The following is a 21044-nucleotide window of genomic DNA, read 5'->3' on the forward strand; positions in this document are numbered from 1 at the left end:
AGGAGACGGGGAGTATATGGGCTACACCGGGAGAAAAACATCTTCGTTGCTCATATATAAGGGTTTTTTTCAACGAAAAAATCAATTTGAGCTATGCATTAAGATGATATATAATCTTAATTTATAATATTTAATATATGCCATTTCAATTTGGCTCAACCATTACTTCTATTTCCTCCATGTGTAAAGGGTGTTCTCATCTTGATTGCCGTTTGCAGAAGGAGCAAATCATGAATGGTGGATGGCATTAATTGTCGTATTCATGGCTCGCACTCGTATCTATTAGATGAATGCACTTGCTGCAACGCAGAGCGGTTTGCCCCGTCTTGAGAACCGAATCCCCCTGGGTCCACCTCTTCACACTTGACTTAAATGGGCCACGAAGTTCGTTCCCATGAACTTCTTCTGGTGGTCTTCTGGTCTCTATGCATAACATTCTCCCAACCATCCATCCAGTTTAAGATACCAAGTATCTCTTTGTTGTGTGGGTTTCTGCTGGCAATGACAGTTTCTTCGCCTGCCCTGGGACTTTTGTCTTTGGGCATTTCCCTCAAATAACCATTCACACACAGCTTTTCCAGCTCCCATGAGCGTGGGAGTGAGAATGAATGAATCCAGAGAAGGCCCCAAAAAAAAGAAGAAAGAGGAGCCAAACGAAGAAAAAACGCTGAAATCCAATCCGCTGAACTTCAAGTGCTCTTGGATTCGCTGAAACCAAGAATGTTAATAATTCATCTAATGCGACCGGAAGTCGCCAATGTGAGCGGCAAGAATTTGGCCCCCTGCAATTCAGTTTGATTCTTCCCTGTAGTATCTGAATTCGAAGTCTACTAATTATCCATTTTTTAGGAAATTGACTTTCCCGCTGTGGACCGCCTGAAGCTCTGAAATATCTCTAGACTTTCCACCACGCGGGTATCGTAATCGAATGCTTTTTATTTTTTTTGTCTAAAACTCCTAATGGTGTCCAATACGTCGCCCAATTTGGGCTTGGAATACTTTATGGCATCCGATTCTCACCTGACTCACTCACCTGCGTGGGTCGTAATGATGGGTTTTATGTATTCAAACGTATGCATTAGCTTGATAAGGGACAAGGGATACCCATATCGTAAATTCTTCGATGCTGATGCCCCCCAACAAACATGTTTAGCATATTTTTTTCTTGGACCAGAACAAACAAACGAGGCAAAAACAACAAGTGGCTGTTATACCCCACCAAAAGCATTGTGTGTGGCTTCGAAAACTCTTTTCATAATTCTGTATTTTCAGCTTGTTTTTCCCCATTTTTTTCTTTTTCTGTTGATTCACTTCATTTGTTTACCCCATGAACAGATGAAGTTTCGTGGGAAATATCGCGCCAGTGCAGGCAATGAACTAATTAAAAAATATAACATTGCTCTGGAGCTCTTTTTTCTTGCGTTGTTGTTGTGCAATTGAAAACCCATCCTATGGAGCTTCCTGAGCCACTTGAAGATGGATGAAATAAAAGAGATTTGGTTTTTTGGTTAAGTCATTTCCTTTACGAAACGAAATTCAATTGCGGCGCCGTGCCGGAAAAGCGGAAAAAGCATTTCGACAAATTGGCAACGGACAGAAGACTCCAAATGCCCGGTAGCCGGTCTATTGGTCTTTGGGATTACAGTATATCCATCTATTATGTGGCATTCGTTCGGTTTCCGTCGCTGTCCACTTCCGTCCGCTTTTTATTGTTTTCGCACCTCGCCTTCCGTTCGCCTGCCAGCGGATATTCTACTTTACATAAGCGGTATTTCCTCAATTTTTCCCGGTCTTTATACGATTTACTGGATTTTGTTTTGGTCACCGCATTCGCCGCCACAATTCGAATCAAAGATACGTTTTGCCGATCTTCGATAGAAAATAGTCGTGATGTATCAAAGCATATACGCTGCAAGCCACAATCAAGAGCCGTAGTATAAGCCATAAATTTTGAACTGGAATTGAAAAACTTCGTTTAAATCAATGCCTAATTGTAAGGATTTATACAAACCAATTTCCTCAATAGATACGATATAATCAAGTTTAGTTTGTTTTGGCGCTTCGTACAGTTTTCGGTATTCGTTTAGCAATATAGTCGACTTGAGACGCACTGGCTCCCTGCACTTCGCATCTTCGTCGTCATCTGTGAGGTTACTCTCGGAATCCGTAAGTATCTGGCTGTGGTGCATGAGTTTCAGGAGATTCTCCTGAGATTTCAGAAGAATCTTACGCGCCTCTCGCTGCCTTTTCTGGTAGTCCAAAGGACGAAGAGTCGAATCCACGGACGAAACCAGTGCCTGTTCGATCACCAAGCCCTGATCACACTCCGGCTGAATGGAGTCCCGTGGCAACTTCGATATGCAGGTCATATATAGCGAACTGACCGACTGATAGATTTTTACGGGTATGAAACTGGTGCTGCAGAACGTCGCTGCAGTTCGAAATTTTAAATACATTAACCGAACTTACCTCTTAATAAAACCATTGTTGGCCTGCATTGTGGATTTTGTTTGGTTGTGTTTATAAACTTTAAAAACTAGTACTTCACAGGTTAAAAAATTATAAAAAATGTTTTGGTTTGACTGTAAAATCCCAGCATGTTGATTTATTTTATAATTCATGAGAAAAAATATGAAATAATCGTTAGAAATAGCAGCGATTTATACACAACATTAAATAAATATCAACAACAAAAAATCTATGCAAGAATATAAAAAGGAAATGAATATGCATATATTAGTCTTTCGTCGAAACTTTCTTATCTAATCAATACAATTCGCACATGCGGATGTATAGAAACATTCAACAACAATGCGCTGTGATTTTTGACCAACGAATGAAAAATACATAAAAAATAACTTTCATTTAAAATAAGTAAGCTACTTAGAGAATCTTAACCGAAGAGTATAATTATTTAATAATTTTCGTGTGTAATGATCTGGTTGAATTATTTATAAAAAATGTGCAGTTCTGTTTACACAAAATCTTGACCTGCTCGAAAAGATGAGTCTTGGTGGTTCTGCTGAATTGTAATTGGAGTTCGTATTCCTGTTTAGAGTATCTGGATGCAGCGGCGTCAGCTGGCGGACAAGGCTGTGGTCTGTGCCCCTGGCCGTGGCATGTGTCAGGTTGCGACATCTGTTTGCTGTTGCTGATCGTTTTATGTTTGGGTTTGCTGCTTTACAAGGTAACGAGCGGGCAGGGAACTCGGGTCTGGCTCATTTGTCTCACTTCCTTTACCTTTAACTACATCCCGGATGCTCCCGAAAAAAACCAACAGCCGAACTGCACTAAATGCAAACTTACAGAGCCCAGCGACAATGAGCCACATGGAGCGAAAAAAGCAGCAATGGCAGCAGCAGGAAGAGCATCCAAATGTATCTGATTCTGTAGCTGTATCTGGGTATCTATGCATCTGTGTATCTGCCCATTCATAGGAGGCACAAAAAGAAAAACCCAAATCAAATGAGCGGATGCACGGGCGGATGGAGCGCTTTGAATCTGTATATATATACATACTATACATATGTATATGTCATCGCACTCACTCGCCCACACACGGATGTATCTTTGTATCTATCCGGGTTCTATTTGACTACCGATGCTGATTATCGTTATCCGTTATTGTTATTGTTATTGTCATAATTGTTGCGTTGCGTTTTTTGCAACAGCTGAATTTTAAATGGGAAATTTGGGTTGCATTTGCCGCTTTTTTTCTTCTTTTCTTTAACTTCCTGTATTATTTGGAAATTCAACTAGACTATGCTAATATCTTATACAAAATGTAAAATGTAATGCATATTTATAGATACTTCTATTGAAGGATGTTCATATATCAATGTACTTTTCAATGGTCATTTTTATATATTTACCAAATTTCTTTTAATTATTGTGAAGTATCTTAAGTAGTAGCATTTTTCCCTATTTACCGCGTCGTAACTCCTGTTTCCCCATCGCCCCACCCACATTAATTACACAGCCTAAAAGTCTTCGGAAAATAAACACTTTCTGGTGATCTATGTATGGTCCGGGCCTAAACAAATGTTGGCACTAACTTCTGGCCAACAATAACAATGAGTTTACTGCACTTGCCTGTGTGTATATTTAAGGGTGTGAGTGGTGTGTGGCTCCATCTAAAAATTTCAACTCGAAGCATTTGTTGGGACTTAATGATGTGCTAATTGGGCAAACGTCTATTTCACTTGTCAATGCGAGTTTGTCTGGGGGAATTGTGAAAGACATAAACCGAACATTAAGTCTCATAGCCCTAAAGTTCCACTAATGGTGAAGGGTATTCTGGATTCGTTGAGAAGTATGATTACAATTTTAAAAGTAGCTTTTCTGAAGACAGAGATGATATTATATATTGAAACCAATATATTTAACTAGTGAATTACCAACGAGTATCTTCAATAAATACACACGCTTGTTCAGTTATAAAATTTCATTTTATATTTTCATCATTTGCGAACTTAGTTAACTAATAGGACAGCATTGTAACCTCAATCTTTTCTTCTATTCACTCCAATCCAATCTCTTCCAAAATGAATTGAAAACTTGGAGCAATCTTTGACAATATTGAAATGCAGAATATTATCGCTAATACTTAAAAGACGAGCAGAACTAACGACTAGGCATTATAAGCTAACATAACTAGAACTAGAACTAACCGAATCCTAGACATATGTACAACCATAGAGAGGACTGGATATCCGTGAGATATATGGGTAATCCCTATGATAGCAGGGCCATTGCTCGGGCGAGTCGCACCCGGAAGTCGCGGTAGAGCATCTTGCCGCCCACGGGAACTCGGCACAGGTACATATCGAGGCTCATCAGGCACAATGCCTTGCCGTTCATGGGGAATTTCTGTGGCAGTTCGGCGGTGACCTCCAATCCCTCGGATACGGCCATGTTGATGAGCCACTTCCAGACATCCGCTCGCGTCCAATCGCGCGGATCCAGAGGCAGACCATCGGAGCCCAAGGGATGCAGCAGACTGGTGGTGCCGTCATCAGCGCTCATCAGTCGATTGTTATTGTCGTCGGAGGAGGTGGCGGTTGATGCACTGATCAGGGTTACTCCGCCGCGGCACTTGTCCAGCATTTGATAGGGATGATGCAGATGGCGCCTGGCAGATGCGTTACTGCCGCCACCACCGCCGCCCCACAGATCCTGGCCTCCGTTAACCTGGGTGAGATCCAAAGGTGGCACACGTCCGGCGTATTTGGGATAGCTCGATTCCACTTGCATTTCGCTTCCGTTCGCAACGTTTGGGTTCTGGAAGTGGAGTAAGAATTGCTGATTAATGCTTGTGATTCACGTTTTGTGGGGGAAAGCGGCACATTGGCGTGGAAGTGGGGGCAGGGGTGAGGTTTAGTACAACGGAAATGCTTTCACAAGCTGGCAATTGTTTTAATCGCTACAACAGCAAGAAACAACAAAACAAGCGCATACTAATATAAATAATAACACGCATACGCCGATTTGTACACATCACAAGTGTGATGACCCTCGCTCTTTCACGATTGCAGGGTATATTGGCAAAAAGATTATAAGCGATTATAATTTTAATGATATACATATACATATGATCCATAATGAAATTTAAAACTTCAAAAAATCATCCAGCTTAACAGACAAATTTGCTGTGAATGAACTAACTTTTGCTATACTTTGAATAAGGGTATCTGTTATTCGCCTACCGACTGCACAACTTCCTTTTCGAATTAATATTTCGTTATTAAATCTGACCTTGCTGCCGGAATGGGCGGCGTCAGCGGATCGAGGCGGATGGCGAGCGAAAGGAAGCGCTGAATAATCATTACGAAGCGGTGGCTGTCATATCGATCGGCGGTCACATTTGAATGGGTGGAAGCAAGGGGGCGGGGCCGGCGGTATCGGCATGTGGCTGACATAGAAACGCAGGCCAAGCTGCGATTGCGATTACAAGCAAGATGGTCAGAGATCAGGGGAATCCGGCCCGAGGAGGACGTGGTGCTGGTGATGAGGTCAAAACAGAGTGGAACGGAAATAATTACCAGCCCAATTGGCAGCTGCGAATGTGGCGAGCAAAACAAAGAGCCACCGAAATGGGGGTATTAAACAAAATAAAAATATATATACATATATACATACATCCGCCGACGGATCATAAAAGGTGTCAATGCGAATGTGGGTAAGAATGGCAATGGGAACGGGAAAGAGCCGGCGGAAGAGCCGCGTCGAGATTCCCAGTTCGCCAAAAGGGAACCTTAATAGTTTTCCGGAATGAACTCCCCGGAGCTTCCGTTCAAGGAAATGCGTAAGGAGTCGCAGTGGTTTTAATTACACAGCCCATTGGCGGCTTCAAAGAAATTCCCACGAACTGTGACTCAAGCTGGCAAAAGGAAATAGGGTATATCTTTATCGCCATTTCTGATATATGTATATATATATATGCATGAGTTTTCAAAAATATTCACACTTGATTCTTCTGGGAATACATATTTATTTGCCTACTTATTTACAAACAAACATTCAGAACAATCACCCCTAGAAATTCATCAAAGCAGTTTGTATATATAGGTAATGCATCCATCGAATCTTAAGTTACGATAAATGTAGCTCACGCCAATCAAAACCAAATGGTGAATCACAGCGGATGGCATAAACAATTTGAAACATTTAGTAGAGCGACACTCCAGACACCATTAGGTGGAAATAACAAAGCCCTCGAAGAAGAACCCCCTGGTGGAGAATGACCCATTAAGAATCCCTAAGTCTAGCCTATCTTCGGGGGGTCACCCAGCGGGAGGGCTCAATAATTGAAGATGCTCTGTGAATTCAATTATTTCACATTATTTCAAATTCAATTTAAAGTGGGAAAAACTAAGCCCACCCATGAAGCATTGGCCCTAAAATCACTTATCCATTATAATACGATCCTAACTAAATGATATATTAACTCAAATTAGTATGCAATCTTCTTGACATTTGGTTCAAACTGCATTCACTTCCGCCCACGTTAGAAGCCAATAAAGGCACTTGAAGTTCATTTCGGTTTCTCACTCCCACACGGGCGGGAAAAGCGTGTGAAAAGCGGAAAAGTGGAAAACCAGAGCGGATTAGTCAGCAATTGCCGAACGGAGCTGTCTGCGAGGCTTCCGTTGACTCGAATGCACCTCCACCCACCCAAGTTGAGTTTCGAAGTGATTGATTCGTGTTGTCGGGGTGGGGAGCCAACTATAGTATACCCTGTAGCATGTACATATAGCATATGGCATTGACATTCGAGTTGATCGGTAGCTCGTGCTCAGCACGCGTTGTTTTTCACGCTTCGCTTTGTTTTCGGTGGATGGATGGATGGATGGAAATGGAAAAAGGAAAAGGAAAAGGAAAGGGAAATGGTTTTCAGTTACTATTCGGTTGACAAAAGTCAATGGCAGGAAGTTGAGGCGTCGGTGCAACGTTCGCATATCCGCTGCGCACAGGATGCACACCCCCATGTTCCTTTTTCAAGGAAATGCCCGCCAATACACTCGCACAAATAAATGAGGAAATGTGCGCCAGTTTTAATTGCATCCACGAAAATATATAGAGTCTGTCTTCTCATGCTACTTAGTAGCAGCCACTAAACCAACACACTCACACACATGCAGCAGAACTTTAAGTGTTCGGAAGACAAGGAAACGCTAAAAAAAATCGTAATTTGAAGTTCGTAAAAATGACGCGTTTCCTGTCATTTGGCGAGCACTTTAAGTGCGTAATTTGCTATCCGCCAAATATATGTGATTCTCGGTCTTTCGAGTGTGTATCTGTGTATCTTGTCTGTTTTTGTCGGCGGGTGTTTATGCCCCACAATTTCCTCTTTCTCCAGGCTTGCCTTTTCATCTTTCAAGCGGTTTCCGCTCAACGAAACAGATTCTTCTCCGCGGATCAGAATTTGTATGAATTTTACAGGGCGACTTAATTTTTCAAAATTTTCAAAAATGTATATATTTACATATTATGTAATATTTTGAGATTGAAGAATCACAATAACTATTCTGACTAATGTGAAGGGGCCAGTGGCAAATGACTAAGTAAATGGTGAGAAATTTTTATATCATGCTAATAATCAGTGCGTTGTTTTGTTAATTTTCTTAAATGTAAGTATCATTTTCTTGGCTAGCCGCCTTCAAGGCAACAAACTCGCCCATTCATCGGAGTGCATCAGACGACGACAGATGATAATCTGTGGAATATTGTTAAAAATAAACATTTTTTGCTCGTCTAGCGAACCGGATTGCATTTGTGCACATGCTGCCACATCTTGCCGTTGTTGTTTTTGTTGTTGTGACGTATGTTTGCTGATACTACAAATCATGTAACGCCATCGAGGCGAAGGCAGCGCAACTGCATCGTCTGCCTGACGTCTGCTATTGCCGTCTCAGTCAGTGCCACTGTGACGCTGTCGCGCCGTCTCTGTCTGCCCCCAACAGCCCCATTCATCATTTCGCCGCACACTGAGAGAAAAAGTCACTATGCAACTCAGATTGAGATACTATAAAGCAATATTATTTAACTAGCAGGGTTGAAATAAGGTATATAATCCAAATTGTTGTACTTTCAGTTTTAAATATTATATATTCCTTGAGAGCTATTTGTTTGCATACAACCTTTTCGCGCAGTGTGCGGCACTGTGGCCCCCAATGTGTGATGGACGGATGTGTGACGACTTTCGGTCTTGTTGTCGCTGATGCGTTTAAAAATATAAGTACCGTGCGGCCAAATGGCGCCAAATGCATTTCGAATCGCTTTGAGTCTTGTCAAATGTGCAAGTAAATTAAAATGGATGTGATAGGAACGAAGAAAGTAGGGTTTTCACTGTTCACGCCTCGCACGTGTCATCGCGAAGTGAGCCATGCCAGCCGATCCCCAGCTCCTGGCTTCAGCCCATGGGTCAGCAGGAAGTGGATCCCCTGCCCTGCCCAGCCCAATGGCCCAGTAAGTGCTTATCAAAGTGAATGGCATAGTCAGAGGTTTGTCATTTGCCCGCCCGAGAAAGAACGACGCCGAGCTGCTGAGTCAGCTGGGAAATTAATTAAGCGGGCGAGGCCAGGTGCAGATCGTTCAGTCCTGCAGCTGCAAAGATTGCCCAGAACACGCGGGGCAAACGGAATGCCACTCCTGCTCCTGCTGCAACCCTCGACGCCCATACAACTCCATATCCTTTGCGCATGCGCGCGCATTCAGTATGAGCAAGAAGAACAGAACGAACAGAGAAACGGGTCAATAACTGGGGAAACCACGAAACCATCCAGCCGAATGCATCTTTATCGACTTGGCCACAGCATTTCTGTTTGCAGCTGTCGTCTTGGCATTTTAAGTGTCGCTTTGTTGGTGCACAGAACGAAATTGTATGGTATTAAGGGATCAGTCGAGCAGCACAAGGTGGTCTTTCTCTTTTTGGAACTATCTGTGGCCCAAAAGATGTATCTTATCCTTATATCTGTAGATTATTTCCCTTGGCAAATGCCAGCCAAACCTCAAGATATCTTGAAATATGTATTCAAAAACTATACGCGAACTTTCAATTTGTTACTACCGCTCGGCTTCGTTTTAGCTTAATTATGAAAACACCAGCTTGGAGGTCAATTAGCCAGAGTCACATCAAAAACTGACAGACAACTTTTGTCGGTTTTGGACTGCAAGACAGCTACATAGCAACTATAAAAGCCAAGTCAACTTATGATAAACCTTCGGAATGCTTTTGAGTGTTAATGATGGCCATAAAAAAAAAAATGAAAACAGCATATGTAAACCGACTTACCTTGATCAAAAAAATGTTAATCCAACAATAGTTTGTCTTGCGAATCGTCGTCGTCGAGGTTGACTTGTTGGAAAATTTGTTTTTTGGGTGTATTCGAATTTTTCAGCCTTTATTATTTGTTTGGTTTCGGTTGGGTTATAAATATGTTTAAATGCTATCTGCTTCTGGAAACTGCACTTTGCTTGGCTCTCGCTCTCCCAATGGGATTGTATCTCTCGGATACGTTTCGTTTCACAACTTTTGCAGCATATAACGTATTTTTCACGCTCTGAACTACTTTTCCTATTTCGCTATGGCTCGGGTTTTGAAAGTTTTTGGTTGCTGCTGCAATTGGCTTCGTTTTTCACTTAACACGAGTTGTAGTTGTGGCTATTGTTTTGGTTTTCTATTTTTTATGATTTCTTTTATTTTTTTTTTGGGGTGGTAAATCCAGTTTGCCAGTTGCAATCGTCAGGCGTACTGCGAAACGTATCTTTGTATCTGGCGGATGAGTGAGTAATGCGCACTGCAAATCTAAATGAAGCTCAGAAATGTATCTCTATCTGCGTTCTGCTCGCGCGCGCTCCACGTTCTCAACTGATTGCGATCGTGCTCGTGCAGCGGTTTTTGTTGACTGCGCTCTCTTCGAATTCGAGTTCGAATTTCGGCCCGGCTTCTCAGCTCTGCAGTTTCTCTCGCCAACAGCTGTGGACATATTTGTAGATCGCGTACAGAAAGAAATTAGTTTTAATAAGAGATTTAAAATTTAAAAAAATTTCAAAAAAAATAGTTATTACTTTTTGCATTACCTATCATTTATGTTATTAAGTGTTAATATTTAATAATTCAGTTTTTGATATATGTAAATATTTAACTAATTTATATAAATAAGCCATATCAGTGTGAAGAATTATAAAATTAGTTACTGAATTACTTTTTGTTAATATATTAAAAAAAGTAAATTTTTTATTTCAGTGTATGTGCAGACCCGCATTTCGAACAATCTTTCCTGCTTATTGAGTCAACAGCTAAGGTCAATGAAAAAAGGTTCTCTGGCTTCCAAAAAGGAGGAAATACAAATGCTCCCTTGGCCTACAGAAATGTGGGTTAACTTTAGCTGCATGAACTTTTTTGTTCAAGGATTAAGGGATTTGAAAACAGACTTTATGGTATTTGTATTCTTATTTATAGGGGTATTAAGGAAACGAAAGATTCACATACAACCAGAGAAAGGCAATCCGTTGGATTAATCCCTGCATTCGAATGTTCTAAAAATCTTTTTAGGAAGCTGTCATCGAGTATCCATTAGATATTTGCTTCGAAGTACTATTGGTTTAACACTTCTGTACGCAGTTGAAAAAAAGTATTTTAAGGAGTAGTTAATTAAAAGATGTTTTGAAATAAAATTTTAAATTAATATGTTATAAATATAAATATACAAATATCCATATAACCTTTTTATTTTGTACTTTCTTTAAGTAATTCCACGTTTTCTATGACAGACCTTGACTTGACACCTAATTTATCACCATATTCATTAACAAATTTTAAAGATTTATCATTACGCCCATGCACTTGTGCATTCATTTATTCTTTTGAGTAACTGACTCATTAATTTCGTGGAACGTTCCTAATTATTCAGCCAGCATTGATCGACGAGTAATTACAGGAAATCCTTTTCCTGCCGCGCACTAAAAAGCATTTCAATGTTGGCACGCATGCCAAGCGATATCTGGATACCTCTGGAGATCCTTTTTGGGGATTCGAATCGGAATGGTATAGCATATGGCATACTATATACATATATGTATTTATATATGTATTTATCTGTACTGTAGGTCAGCCATGTGTGCAGAGCTGTCAAGTGCGTGCTGGAATCCTTTTAACCATCGCGTGAGGCGGGATCATGCCGCTGATCGAGTTACGCCAGTTTTTACTTGGAAATTTTATCAGCAGTTGCAGGACCACGCCCCCTCCCCGTACCATCACCCCGCCCACGGGCACGCGTACGCCCTGAAAAAGGTGCGTAGATGCAGGATCGATCAGCTGCACTCGAATTGCAGCGCAGATGCAGCAGCTCCTCTTTGAAGCGGTGTCCTGTTGCGATCTCAAGTGCATCTAATGGCTTGTTTATCAGCAGTTGTCGATCGCCGGGCAAATAAATTGAGTAGGTACCATTTTTCTTAATTGATTGCGGCGTCGTTCTAATCATTTCTAATTGCGATGCGAAGGACGCGCGTAGATAAGGACACTCGGAGAGAAATGTATGTAGTCCCTTACACACTATTTTATAATGTACTAAAATCAAACAAAACGTGAAAATTACTTTTGATTTTAAGAATAAATTTTTATAATTTGTAGCTAACAGTATCTTTAAAATCAATATAAAAGTGATAAAGCATGAAACCCTTTCCTTGAATATTTATTCACTAATTTTATAATCCTGCATGGTTTTTTTCTAAGTGCACATACAGTTAATCCCCGGCTCATCCTGTCCACATACGAACCCAAGCCAAAACAGCTGCCTTGCGTCCAATTGCAACGTTTTTTCCCTATTGTCTGGCCAGGAATCGGAATTTGAATCTACGCATTAGGTACGGGTATCTCGAAGGCGATAAGAATCGCCTTGGACACAGGATGTGCAATGAGAGTTGCCAAAAAAAAAACAATATATATTTTTATTATAATGCCGTGGCAGGAGAGACCCGAAAAGGATGTTTACTTAGGCGCACGTACGTGACGCAGTGAGGCAATTTCTGTGTGTCCGGCTGATAATTGCCCAAAAGGAATGCCTGCCTGGGTGGATATTTGCTTAGCTTTGTTGATTTTCAATTACGTGCCCGGGTCCGGATTGTGTTTGCGCATAAATTGCCGGCAAAGGAAGTTAAATCCCACAACACGATCGGCCACGATAGTTGATTTACACGCATGTTTCTACATCTGGCAGCTGTGTGGGGATGAAGATCGGGAGCTGGGATTCTGGGATTGGGAATGGGGGGGCGTGTGCCGTGGAAATATATCGAATTCTCAAAAATATCCATCCCATATTCGGGGTGTCGCCAGCTATTTATAGAGCCAAACCAACCCCGAGCTAAACGATTTACGAGCCATATATATATAGTTTTGAAAATTTCTTTGGCTCCATCTAGGCATCCACAGTCATTAAAGGTCTACAAAAATATACAGAAAGTAGATGCGGCGAGTGTTGGAATAGGATGGTAATTTTAACGATCCCATCGGGGGGATTCCCCTCCGTAGAACTAATCCCAAGCAGACTCCGGTTTTATTGGCACTTTCGCCAGACTATAAATCAATAAACAGATTGTGTGGCATCTTCCGTCATAAAGTTTTCATCGTTTTCCTTCGTAGAATTTCGCCGGAGGCGTAGCAGCTGTCATGTTTTCCACGTTTTCCTCGCTTTTTCCTGGTTTTTCTCAAGTTTCCAACTGAAATCTTATTACGAGAAAACGTTCGAATCGATCAGTGGAATAATAATAAAACGAAATCAAGTAACCGTAAATAAAAAAAAGCTGGAAAAATAAGACGCGCTCGTAAAGAAACTGGCAGACACAAACATTGCAACGAAAGGCCACACAGTCGGCCAGGGATTATACACTTTAAGAAATATTGTACATAAATCTTTAACTATGTATCATAACAATAGTGAAAATACTTTTCTTTTCTTAGTTTACTAATAAAAATATGATATGTTCTAGTTAGTTGAGCTATTAAAACTGAAATTTTCTTTCTTTTCTTTTCATTTCTGATATGATCTTGCAAATGATTTATCTCAAGTGTAGCATCCAAGGCAAGATCTGATGGGTATATCACCGGGAGCTGGGAAACCGGGCACCGAATACCGGAGACAATGGGGCAACAAGCCACAGCCGACTTCCGCTTTCGTTTCATAAATTCGGATTAAGGCATTTTCAAATGATAACAATGAAAGTAAATAAAGAGAACGGCGATGAAGAAATGCTCCGTGAATCTGATTAACGGCAACAACACCATTGTCCGCAATGGGAACTTACAAAACGTGTCACGTAAATGGTTTGTGGTCCAACCCACCGGGCAATAAACTAACGAAAACCCACAACAACATGCCCCAGAACAATCCACGCATAGAACACAGATAAATGGCAGAAAACTGGTGTGGAAAGCTCAGCGGCTTCGGATTGTCTCCGAAGGGAAATCTCTAATGAGGCGAAGGTTCTTTGTTAGTTAAACCACTTACACAGTTCCAATCCGATCACGATTGTAGGCGGCTCTTCTCGAGGGGAAGTAGGATGTCTTTATGTAGGTAGGGAAGTGATTATGGGCTTAGGGAAGTACTTAGCTACGAAAAGAGAGGGATAGCTAACTAAGTGCCTGAAACTAACCAACTAGGCTTATGTTGTCATTAAACTGAAAAAGATACATCCCTAGTTTCTTAAGAGATACTTTTTAATTAGTACTCATTTTAAAGCAAATAAATTACTAACAGAGATACTCAAGATGTGAACCCATGACATGTTCAATTGAAAGCGAACTAACGGATTCCATTTGGCAAGAACAAACAGAACAATGGCCAGATACAGATACCAATCGACAACTCATGGGATACGTGCATCCGCTGAATGAATGGCTCGGCGCATTTGCCAAATATTTGAGCCTAGACAATTGCATTTCCTGCCCGCATCCCGTTCGCCAAACAACACATGGGATTAGGTGCGCCTCCTGCAGGAGCTCACAACTCGCAAGGATTCATCTGTTGCTCGAGGTCGGGAGTGCGGGGCAGAAATTAAGGCTACTCCCGAGCGGAAACGGGAATCGAGATGGGAAGGCGCGTACTCTGTACACAAAACAGGAGCGGGAGTAAGAAAAGAGAAGGACGTGAAACGCAGGGAATTGTAAAAACAAATGTTGTCAAACAACAATAACAAGGAAAAGGATGTCCTGCTGAGCGGAGAAAAGTGCGTAGAATGCTGTGCGTTGCAATTAACATTTTTACACTAAGCACGAACTTATGGCCTAAGCATGTTTATAAATATTTTATTTGAGCTATATTTTAGCAAGATGATTTTTTAACTAAATTAAATAGTTAATTGAAAACTTGGTTGTTGTTGTTGTTTTCAGCTTCTAATACCGAAATTATTGAAAAATATTACTTTACTTCACTGTTACTCGACTTTTTCCACAGTGTACCCATCCTGACAGCCTCTCCGCAGGACATGTGGCAAGTCGAACGCAGCAGGGATACCAAATTAGTTTCTCATTTCGAGGCAGTGTGAAATGCAGTGCAGGAAGCTGCTGCAGCAGGCTCAATTTGATTCCGAACCCATTGTCCGTTCACGTCCCGCTCAGGTACGGATTGAAAACTCCCAAAATATTGCCGGTGATTAGTGACTTTTGGTCGTGGCGATGAGGAAACGCCTGCGGCGTTAATTGTTTGTCCCGGCTCATTGCTGGCCACGTCTTTTGATTTGCGCCGCTCAGAGCGGTTAATCTGGGCCACAGGAAGCGGAAACGGCAGTGCCAACGACGGACGGACGGACAGACGGAAGTCCGGAAGACGGAAGCCGGAAGATCCGGAAATTAGTTGGAAATTTGCTGGATTGTTGCAAACGAGGCAAACAGACAAATAAACGGATTAATGCGGATGCGGGTAGGAAAAGTAAAATCTATATTTACTAAAGGAGTAGGTTAAAGGTTAGTTAAGATAGTTTTAAAATATTAAACTCGGGTGTTGTTGGAATTCTAACCGGTTTATTGCACTTTTGAAATATTGATCAGGCTAAATGAACTACTTAAGAATTTGGAAAAAGAAAACTATAAGCCACTACGCGTCTGGGCGAACGTATGCACTGTATGGATCGAAGGATCGCCATCTAGATCCTTCGATTCGCAACAATGCATATAATTCGGCGACGCGTTCTGGAGCTCAGAGCCACTTTTTAACGGGTGCTCGACAGTCGGGGCTGCTAGTCTTCTGGCGGCACGGAAAGCTGGGCAGATCCTTGGCATCGGCCTGGTCCAAGTACGGTTTCTGGTGCAACGTTACGCCGGCGGCGGTGCGAACGAGCCTCCGCCGAAAGTTGGTGCCCGCCAGGAGGTAATTCACGGGAAACTGCAGCATTCCGGGTCGATAGTGGGCAATGGGACTGAGTCCCAAGAGCGCGTTCTTACCAACGCCTCCACTGCCTCCGGCATTGCGATTCCCGGTTTTCGTGCCCGCCGGACAATCGTTGGCGCTAACTTCCTGCCACTGGCGACCCTCACCCTGGTTGCACTGCTGGCAACGGGAATGCCTCTGATTGGATCGCTGCTGTTTCTTCGATCCCTTTCTGCGGCTACGTCCATCACCACCTCCTGATTTGGAGCAGGGACCGCGGCATCTCGACTTGCAACCTTTATCACAATCATGCGGTTTTCGCGAACATAGCCCATTGCAGTTGCGCTTGCAGCGATGTTCATCGCAGTTGGGCAGGAAAAATGAAGGCGTCTTGTTGTGCGATACCATACTATCTTCATCGTGGCTGGATTCGCTGTGGGCCACCGCAACCTTGAATTGGTGTCCCAAATGGTTGGCTACTTTCGGAGTCGAACTTTGGATGGAAATCGTCTTGTTACTTTGCGTGGATTGGTAGCTTAATTTCCCCTTACTACTCTTTTCGTTTCCCAATTGAGTTTCTTTTACTTGTGGAGTTTCCTTCGCCTTTGACCGTGGAGTTTCCTTCGCCTTTGACCGTGGAGTTTCCTTCGTCTTTGACCTTGGAGTTTCCATCGTCTTTGATCTTGGAGTTTCCATCGTCTTTGACCTTGGAGTTTCCATCGTCTTTGACCTTGGAGTTACCTTGGTTGGCAAATTGGCAACGTGCTCTGCACTCTCCTGCTTGGACTGTGGTGGACTCTTTTCGTCGGGTTCCGGGATCATGCTCTTTGCAACCTTCTTTTTCTTTGCTTTAGTCTTATTGGTCTGCTCACTTTTCTTTTCTTCCTTGGTATTACTATTACTGATGAAGATCTCTAAGGCCTGGGCAATGAGCAGAGCCAGCTTATCCTTGGTTTCGAAAGCCTTGCGGCAGAATTGGCAGCTGCAGGTGCAACTCTTGGATTGGCCATAATCGTATGACTGGTTCCAAGGCTGATCAGCTTGACTGGTGCCTAGGGATTCTATATTCTGGTTGGCACGGTTTTTGGCGGGACAATCGTAGCTGTTGCATGATCCGTAGTTCTGATAGCCGTCGTCGTCATAGCCTAGAAAATATGATCCACTTTACTAACATAAGTATACGATATATCAACTCACCATCTCGTTGGTAGTAGGGATCCTGGCGCCAAGGACCCACATCATATCCATAGTCGTACCGATCGTCCCTTTCCGGTTCGTAACCATATTCCTTGCGATTAGGGTCCACGTACTCGTAGTCTATAAAACCAGATAGTGGATTGTTTTGATAGTTATTGGGATAGTTGTTGGGGTAGGTTTTATTTTCAGACTGCTGAGCTTCCGTTGGCATATGCACTTGACCTCCGCCGCGGTTTATAGCAGCTGTTAGCTGATCGATCAGCGAATGATTGTTGCAATCCTGAAGCACAATTATGTTGAAGGGTTGTTCTCCCTGATGCTGTTGACCGTTTTCATACGGATTTCCACTCAACTGTTGCCACTGACCAGCTGGCTGAAGTTGTGGCTGGTATTGCGGTCGAACTTGTTGATAAGGACACGGCTGCCCCGCTGTCGGTTGGCATTGTCCTTGGCACTGCACATGGTAATTGTCTACGGCTGCCTGGATCTTCTCGTTGCACTGCGCGCACATATTCTGACCTGGCTGACGGATCTCCTCTTGTCCACAAAATTGGCATATGGGGCAGTTGCCACCCATTCGGCGATCTGGAGCAAGGTCATCTAAGGACTTTGATGGCTCAGACAACTTGGTCCTTGGTACCACCGCTTCTGTAATGCTGTCCTGGGAATGCGTTGACGATCTATCCTGATACGAAGCTGCGCACTGACCTGAGCAGGGAGCTCTTTTTTTTCGGCACTTACAATTCCCATTGCAGGGTTGCACCTTATAGTCCTGACATCGATCGCAGTTCTTCAGAACGTACATTTTCTCTGGTACATTCTGGCTACCAGGACACGATCTTTGGGGAGCAGGACGTGGGCTTGGACACACCTCGGCCTGACTATCTTGGGAACGATCTGTGTGGCTTCCCTGGCCCGCATCTTTTCTCTGCTGCTCTGAACTTCGGAAATGGCCCATAATTTTGCTTTTGACGAAATGTTTCATTTTTAAAAGAGTTTCTATTTAGACATCCGACTCTAAGCCTATGTACTGGCGTCCATTGTCTTGGCTGGCTTATCCTTGGAAGCAGGACACTTCTTTTTGCGGCCAAAAATTTGGCGCCAGCTCCAGGTTCCCGTATTGGTTTTACCCTTTACGAAGGGGTCTCCAAATACCCATGCCTGCAGCTGACTTAGCCTCGTATACTTTACGGGTAAACCAATTCCTGGAACTGTTGGCGGCCTCGGCACCTCCGAGATCTCCCCTCTCTGGTGAATGGGACTCAAGCGGTTCTGAGGTGAGTCCCTTGAGTGACGAACTCTAAGAAAACTACCTCTGTAGAAGGGATTCAACTCAGTGCCCAAATAGGAAGCTCCACGTCGAACGGGCTCGGTTATCTCCGCATCCATCGAGGCGGGTGCTATCAAAGATGGTGGTAGAACCTGGGGTTCAGGTCTAGATCGACTGGATGCTGGTGGTTCTGTTTGTGGTCTATTCGTTGGTTCTGTTTGGGATCTATTTGATGGTCCTGGTTCTGGTCGTGATCTATATGTAGTGGTATGTTCCTTAGGATTCGAGGGACCTCTTGTAGTACTATGGATTTCTATAACGGGCTGCATGGTCCTTGGTCTTTGCTGGGGAGGATGCTGGTATCTTTCCCCCTCCCGTTTCTCTGACTTCTGCACCACGTTCGCAGAAGGAGAACGCATTTTAAATGGCGGTGGAGCAGCTGGTCTCTCACGTGGCTGAGCAGAAGTTGATGGACCAGAGCGATTTTGGTCTAAATAGGAGTGACCTGCTCTGCTCGGACTCCTAACGTGTCCTGTCGGCTGAGATACTGGATGACTGGGCAAATTCTGAGGTGGAAAAGGGGATTGTCTGACACCTTCAAAGAAAGATCTTTGCGTTAAAGAGAATGTATCTGAATGCCACTCACAAACTAACCCTGTCTGTGACTTGACATCCGCGGCGGCGCCACTGGATTAACCTCTGTCAGCGCCGCCTTGGCCCTTCTCTTCAAACTCGTGGCCACAGTGCCCGTCATGTAGTGCGAGTTCCGACCTCCCTGGCAGCGCTTCTTACAGCAAATGGTCAATTCGTATCGAGTCTTGGGCAATTTCCTCGGTCGACATCTTCCCAAAGTCTTGTAGATAATGCGGTTGCCCTTTGGGAGGAAACCATACAAAATTAGCTGTCAGTTGAGTGTTTATAGCGCAGCTGTTATGAAAAGATACTATATGGTAATGGTTTGATATGAAAATCTATTTGTGGAAGGACATAACTTGAACTATGCCTCAATTGACTTACACTGCCAACGTCCGGAATGGAAATATTCGGCATCATGGGTAGTAATCCGCACATGGGACAGCATTTTTGGGCCACCGATGCTGCGCACTTCTTGGCCGCAGAAGTTTTCTTCTTTTGGGCCACAACCTTGTGACATTTCGGGCAAAGTTTTCGACAGGACGAACATTTGCCATTCTCTGGGCAACTAAATCGATAGCTTTTCACCGGCTTTTCCATTAGGGTTTCATTGGAGCAGATTGGTGGTTCCTTACAGGCACGACTATGGTTCTCCGGTTTGGTTCGCTTGCAACTTGGAGAACGTTCTCTTCGCTGGACAGGACACTCTTCACTATAGCTCTCGTAGGGAGGTACTCCATTGTCATCATACTCCGAACGAGATTGAATCAGGGGATTCCTAAGTACCTCCGTGCGGGAACGACTGTGCTCCACGTAGTCAGTGGCATCGCTTTCTACGTCGGAACAGCGATTGCAGGCACTACATTGCCTGGTCTTACCTTTTGGTGAATTCGTTGGCTTGGTTTTGGGTGTGGGTTTTCTACAAACGGGTGGCGGTGTAGCAGCAGGACATTTTCGCCTTGGGGCAGGTGGAGGTGGTGGTCCTTGAACGTGAGAGCGAGCATGGCAACGAACGGGACAAGTTTGAGCTGCTGGAGTTGGTTTTCTTAGGTAATAACTTTTATCCGGGGTACTCTTTCTATGAACTTGCGGTCTCCTCGGTGAATGTTCATCCCCACAGCTACAATCGGATGATGATATCTTCAATCGTTTACTCTGAACATGATGCTTTTCCTCAGATTCACAGCTACATTCAGATGGTTGTTTTTGCAAACGTTTAGTTTTCTGAGCTCGTTTGCGTTCAGGTTCAGGAGATCCACAACTGCACTCCGAGGTCTTCTTTTGCAATCGATTCTTTCGTTGTGAATCTACAGCAGGATTGTGCTTGGGACTGTGCTGGAACTCCCTGTACTCCATATAGTGCGAGGAAGGTGTCCTGTAAGCTCTTCTGCCCGATGGTTGATCGCATCCAAATTCATTGCCGCCATGTCGATCCTTTTGATGGGATTGGGTGCGTGGCTGGGATTGGGTGCGTGCCTGGTGATATGGCTGTCCATGGTTTTGCTGGGGTGTTCTAGTGTCACAATAACACGACTGATTCTGTGCAGATTGTTCATGCTGATAGCTGTGATCATGATATTGATTCGATGGCTGCTCGCAATTGTTTTGTGCCTGATGATTTCCTCGATATGGGCAGTTGGGATGACACTCACCATCATCTGGTATATTACCACTACGAACGACCAACGGATTTCGCAGTAAGTTGGGCTGCTGATAGTACTCGCAATCCCCGCCAGAAACCCTCCTTCTCCTTTCCGGAATCAGTGTTATACCGACAAAATGGGATCCGAAACCTGTGAACGAAGCACTTTTCTTGAGCTTAGTTCCTTGCCCTAGATCCATGGATATTTCTTGGTTGTCGGTGCTTGAGCTCAAGCCACTAGTTGCGTTTTCGATGGTCAAGAAAGATTTGCCAGAAAGTTGACCGGGCATAACACATGGATCAGCCATTTTGCACTGGATCTTGTAGTTTTAACATCCGTTGTTCTTATGGTTTTTTGGATATAAATAATTTAGAGATATTTCTTATGCGTGAAATGTGTGTAAAAAAACATCGGTGTACCCCAACATTTTTGATGTGT

General features: G+C 43.3%; 4 protein-coding genes across 7 annotated transcripts; all 4 read right to left on the reverse strand.

Annotated features, from left to right (window-relative positions):
* Nucleotides 1–1230: 1230 nt before the first annotated feature.
* LOC117136711 lies at nucleotides 1231–2563 on the reverse strand. Of its 3 annotated transcripts, none has more exons than XM_033297733.1 (3): nucleotides 2470–2551; nucleotides 2012–2412; nucleotides 1231–1955 (listed from the first exon to the last, which is right to left on the reverse strand). In XM_033297733.1, exons 1-3 carry the CDS (start codon nucleotides 2496–2498, stop codon nucleotides 1849–1851), a joined length of 537 nt encoding a protein of 178 aa, XP_033153624.1. In that variant the 5' UTR covers nucleotides 2499–2551; the 3' UTR covers nucleotides 1231–1848. The 3 variants fall into 3 exon arrangements, with proteins under 3 accessions (XP_033153624.1, XP_033153623.1, XP_033153625.1); XM_033297732.1 differs by having other exon boundaries at nucleotides 1232–1955; nucleotides 2012–2418; nucleotides 2470–2563; XM_033297734.1 differs by having other exon boundaries at nucleotides 1232–1955; nucleotides 2012–2387; nucleotides 2470–2546.
* A 1886-nt stretch (nucleotides 2564–4449) lies between these two features.
* Nucleotides 4450–10360, reverse strand: LOC117137296. Its single transcript, XM_033298668.1, has 2 exons — nucleotides 9794–10360; nucleotides 4450–5280 (listed from the first exon to the last, which is right to left on the reverse strand). Exon 2 carries the CDS (start codon nucleotides 5251–5253, stop codon nucleotides 4735–4737), a length of 519 nt encoding a protein of 172 aa, XP_033154559.1. The 5' UTR covers nucleotides 5254–5280; nucleotides 9794–10360; the 3' UTR covers nucleotides 4450–4734.
* A 5133-nt stretch (nucleotides 10361–15493) lies between these two features.
* LOC117137424 lies at nucleotides 15494–18068 on the reverse strand. Of its 2 annotated transcripts, XM_033298853.1 has the most exons (3): nucleotides 17061–18068; nucleotides 16415–17008; nucleotides 16251–16356 (listed from the first exon to the last, which is right to left on the reverse strand). In XM_033298853.1, exons 1-3 carry the CDS (start codon nucleotides 18043–18045, stop codon nucleotides 16340–16342), a joined length of 1596 nt encoding a protein of 531 aa, XP_033154744.1. In that variant the 5' UTR covers nucleotides 18046–18068; the 3' UTR covers nucleotides 16251–16339. The 2 variants fall into 2 exon arrangements, with proteins under 2 accessions (XP_033154743.1, XP_033154744.1); XM_033298852.1 differs by having other exon boundaries at nucleotides 15494–17008.
* Nucleotides 18069–18070: 2 nt separating this feature from the next.
* LOC117137422 (serine/arginine repetitive matrix protein 1) lies at nucleotides 18071–20913 on the reverse strand. Its single transcript, XM_033298851.1, has 3 exons — nucleotides 19348–20913; nucleotides 18985–19204; nucleotides 18071–18925 (listed from the first exon to the last, which is right to left on the reverse strand). Exons 1-3 carry the CDS (start codon nucleotides 20911–20913, stop codon nucleotides 18084–18086), a joined length of 2628 nt encoding a protein of 875 aa, XP_033154742.1. The 3' UTR covers nucleotides 18071–18083.
* Nucleotides 20914–21044: the final 131 nt, after the last annotated feature.

The sequence above is a fragment of the Drosophila mauritiana genome, chromosome 2R (genome assembly GCF_004382145.1).
Source record: "Drosophila mauritiana strain mau12 chromosome 2R, ASM438214v1, whole genome shotgun sequence".
Classification (NCBI taxonomy): domain Eukaryota; kingdom Metazoa; phylum Arthropoda; class Insecta; order Diptera; family Drosophilidae; genus Drosophila; species Drosophila mauritiana.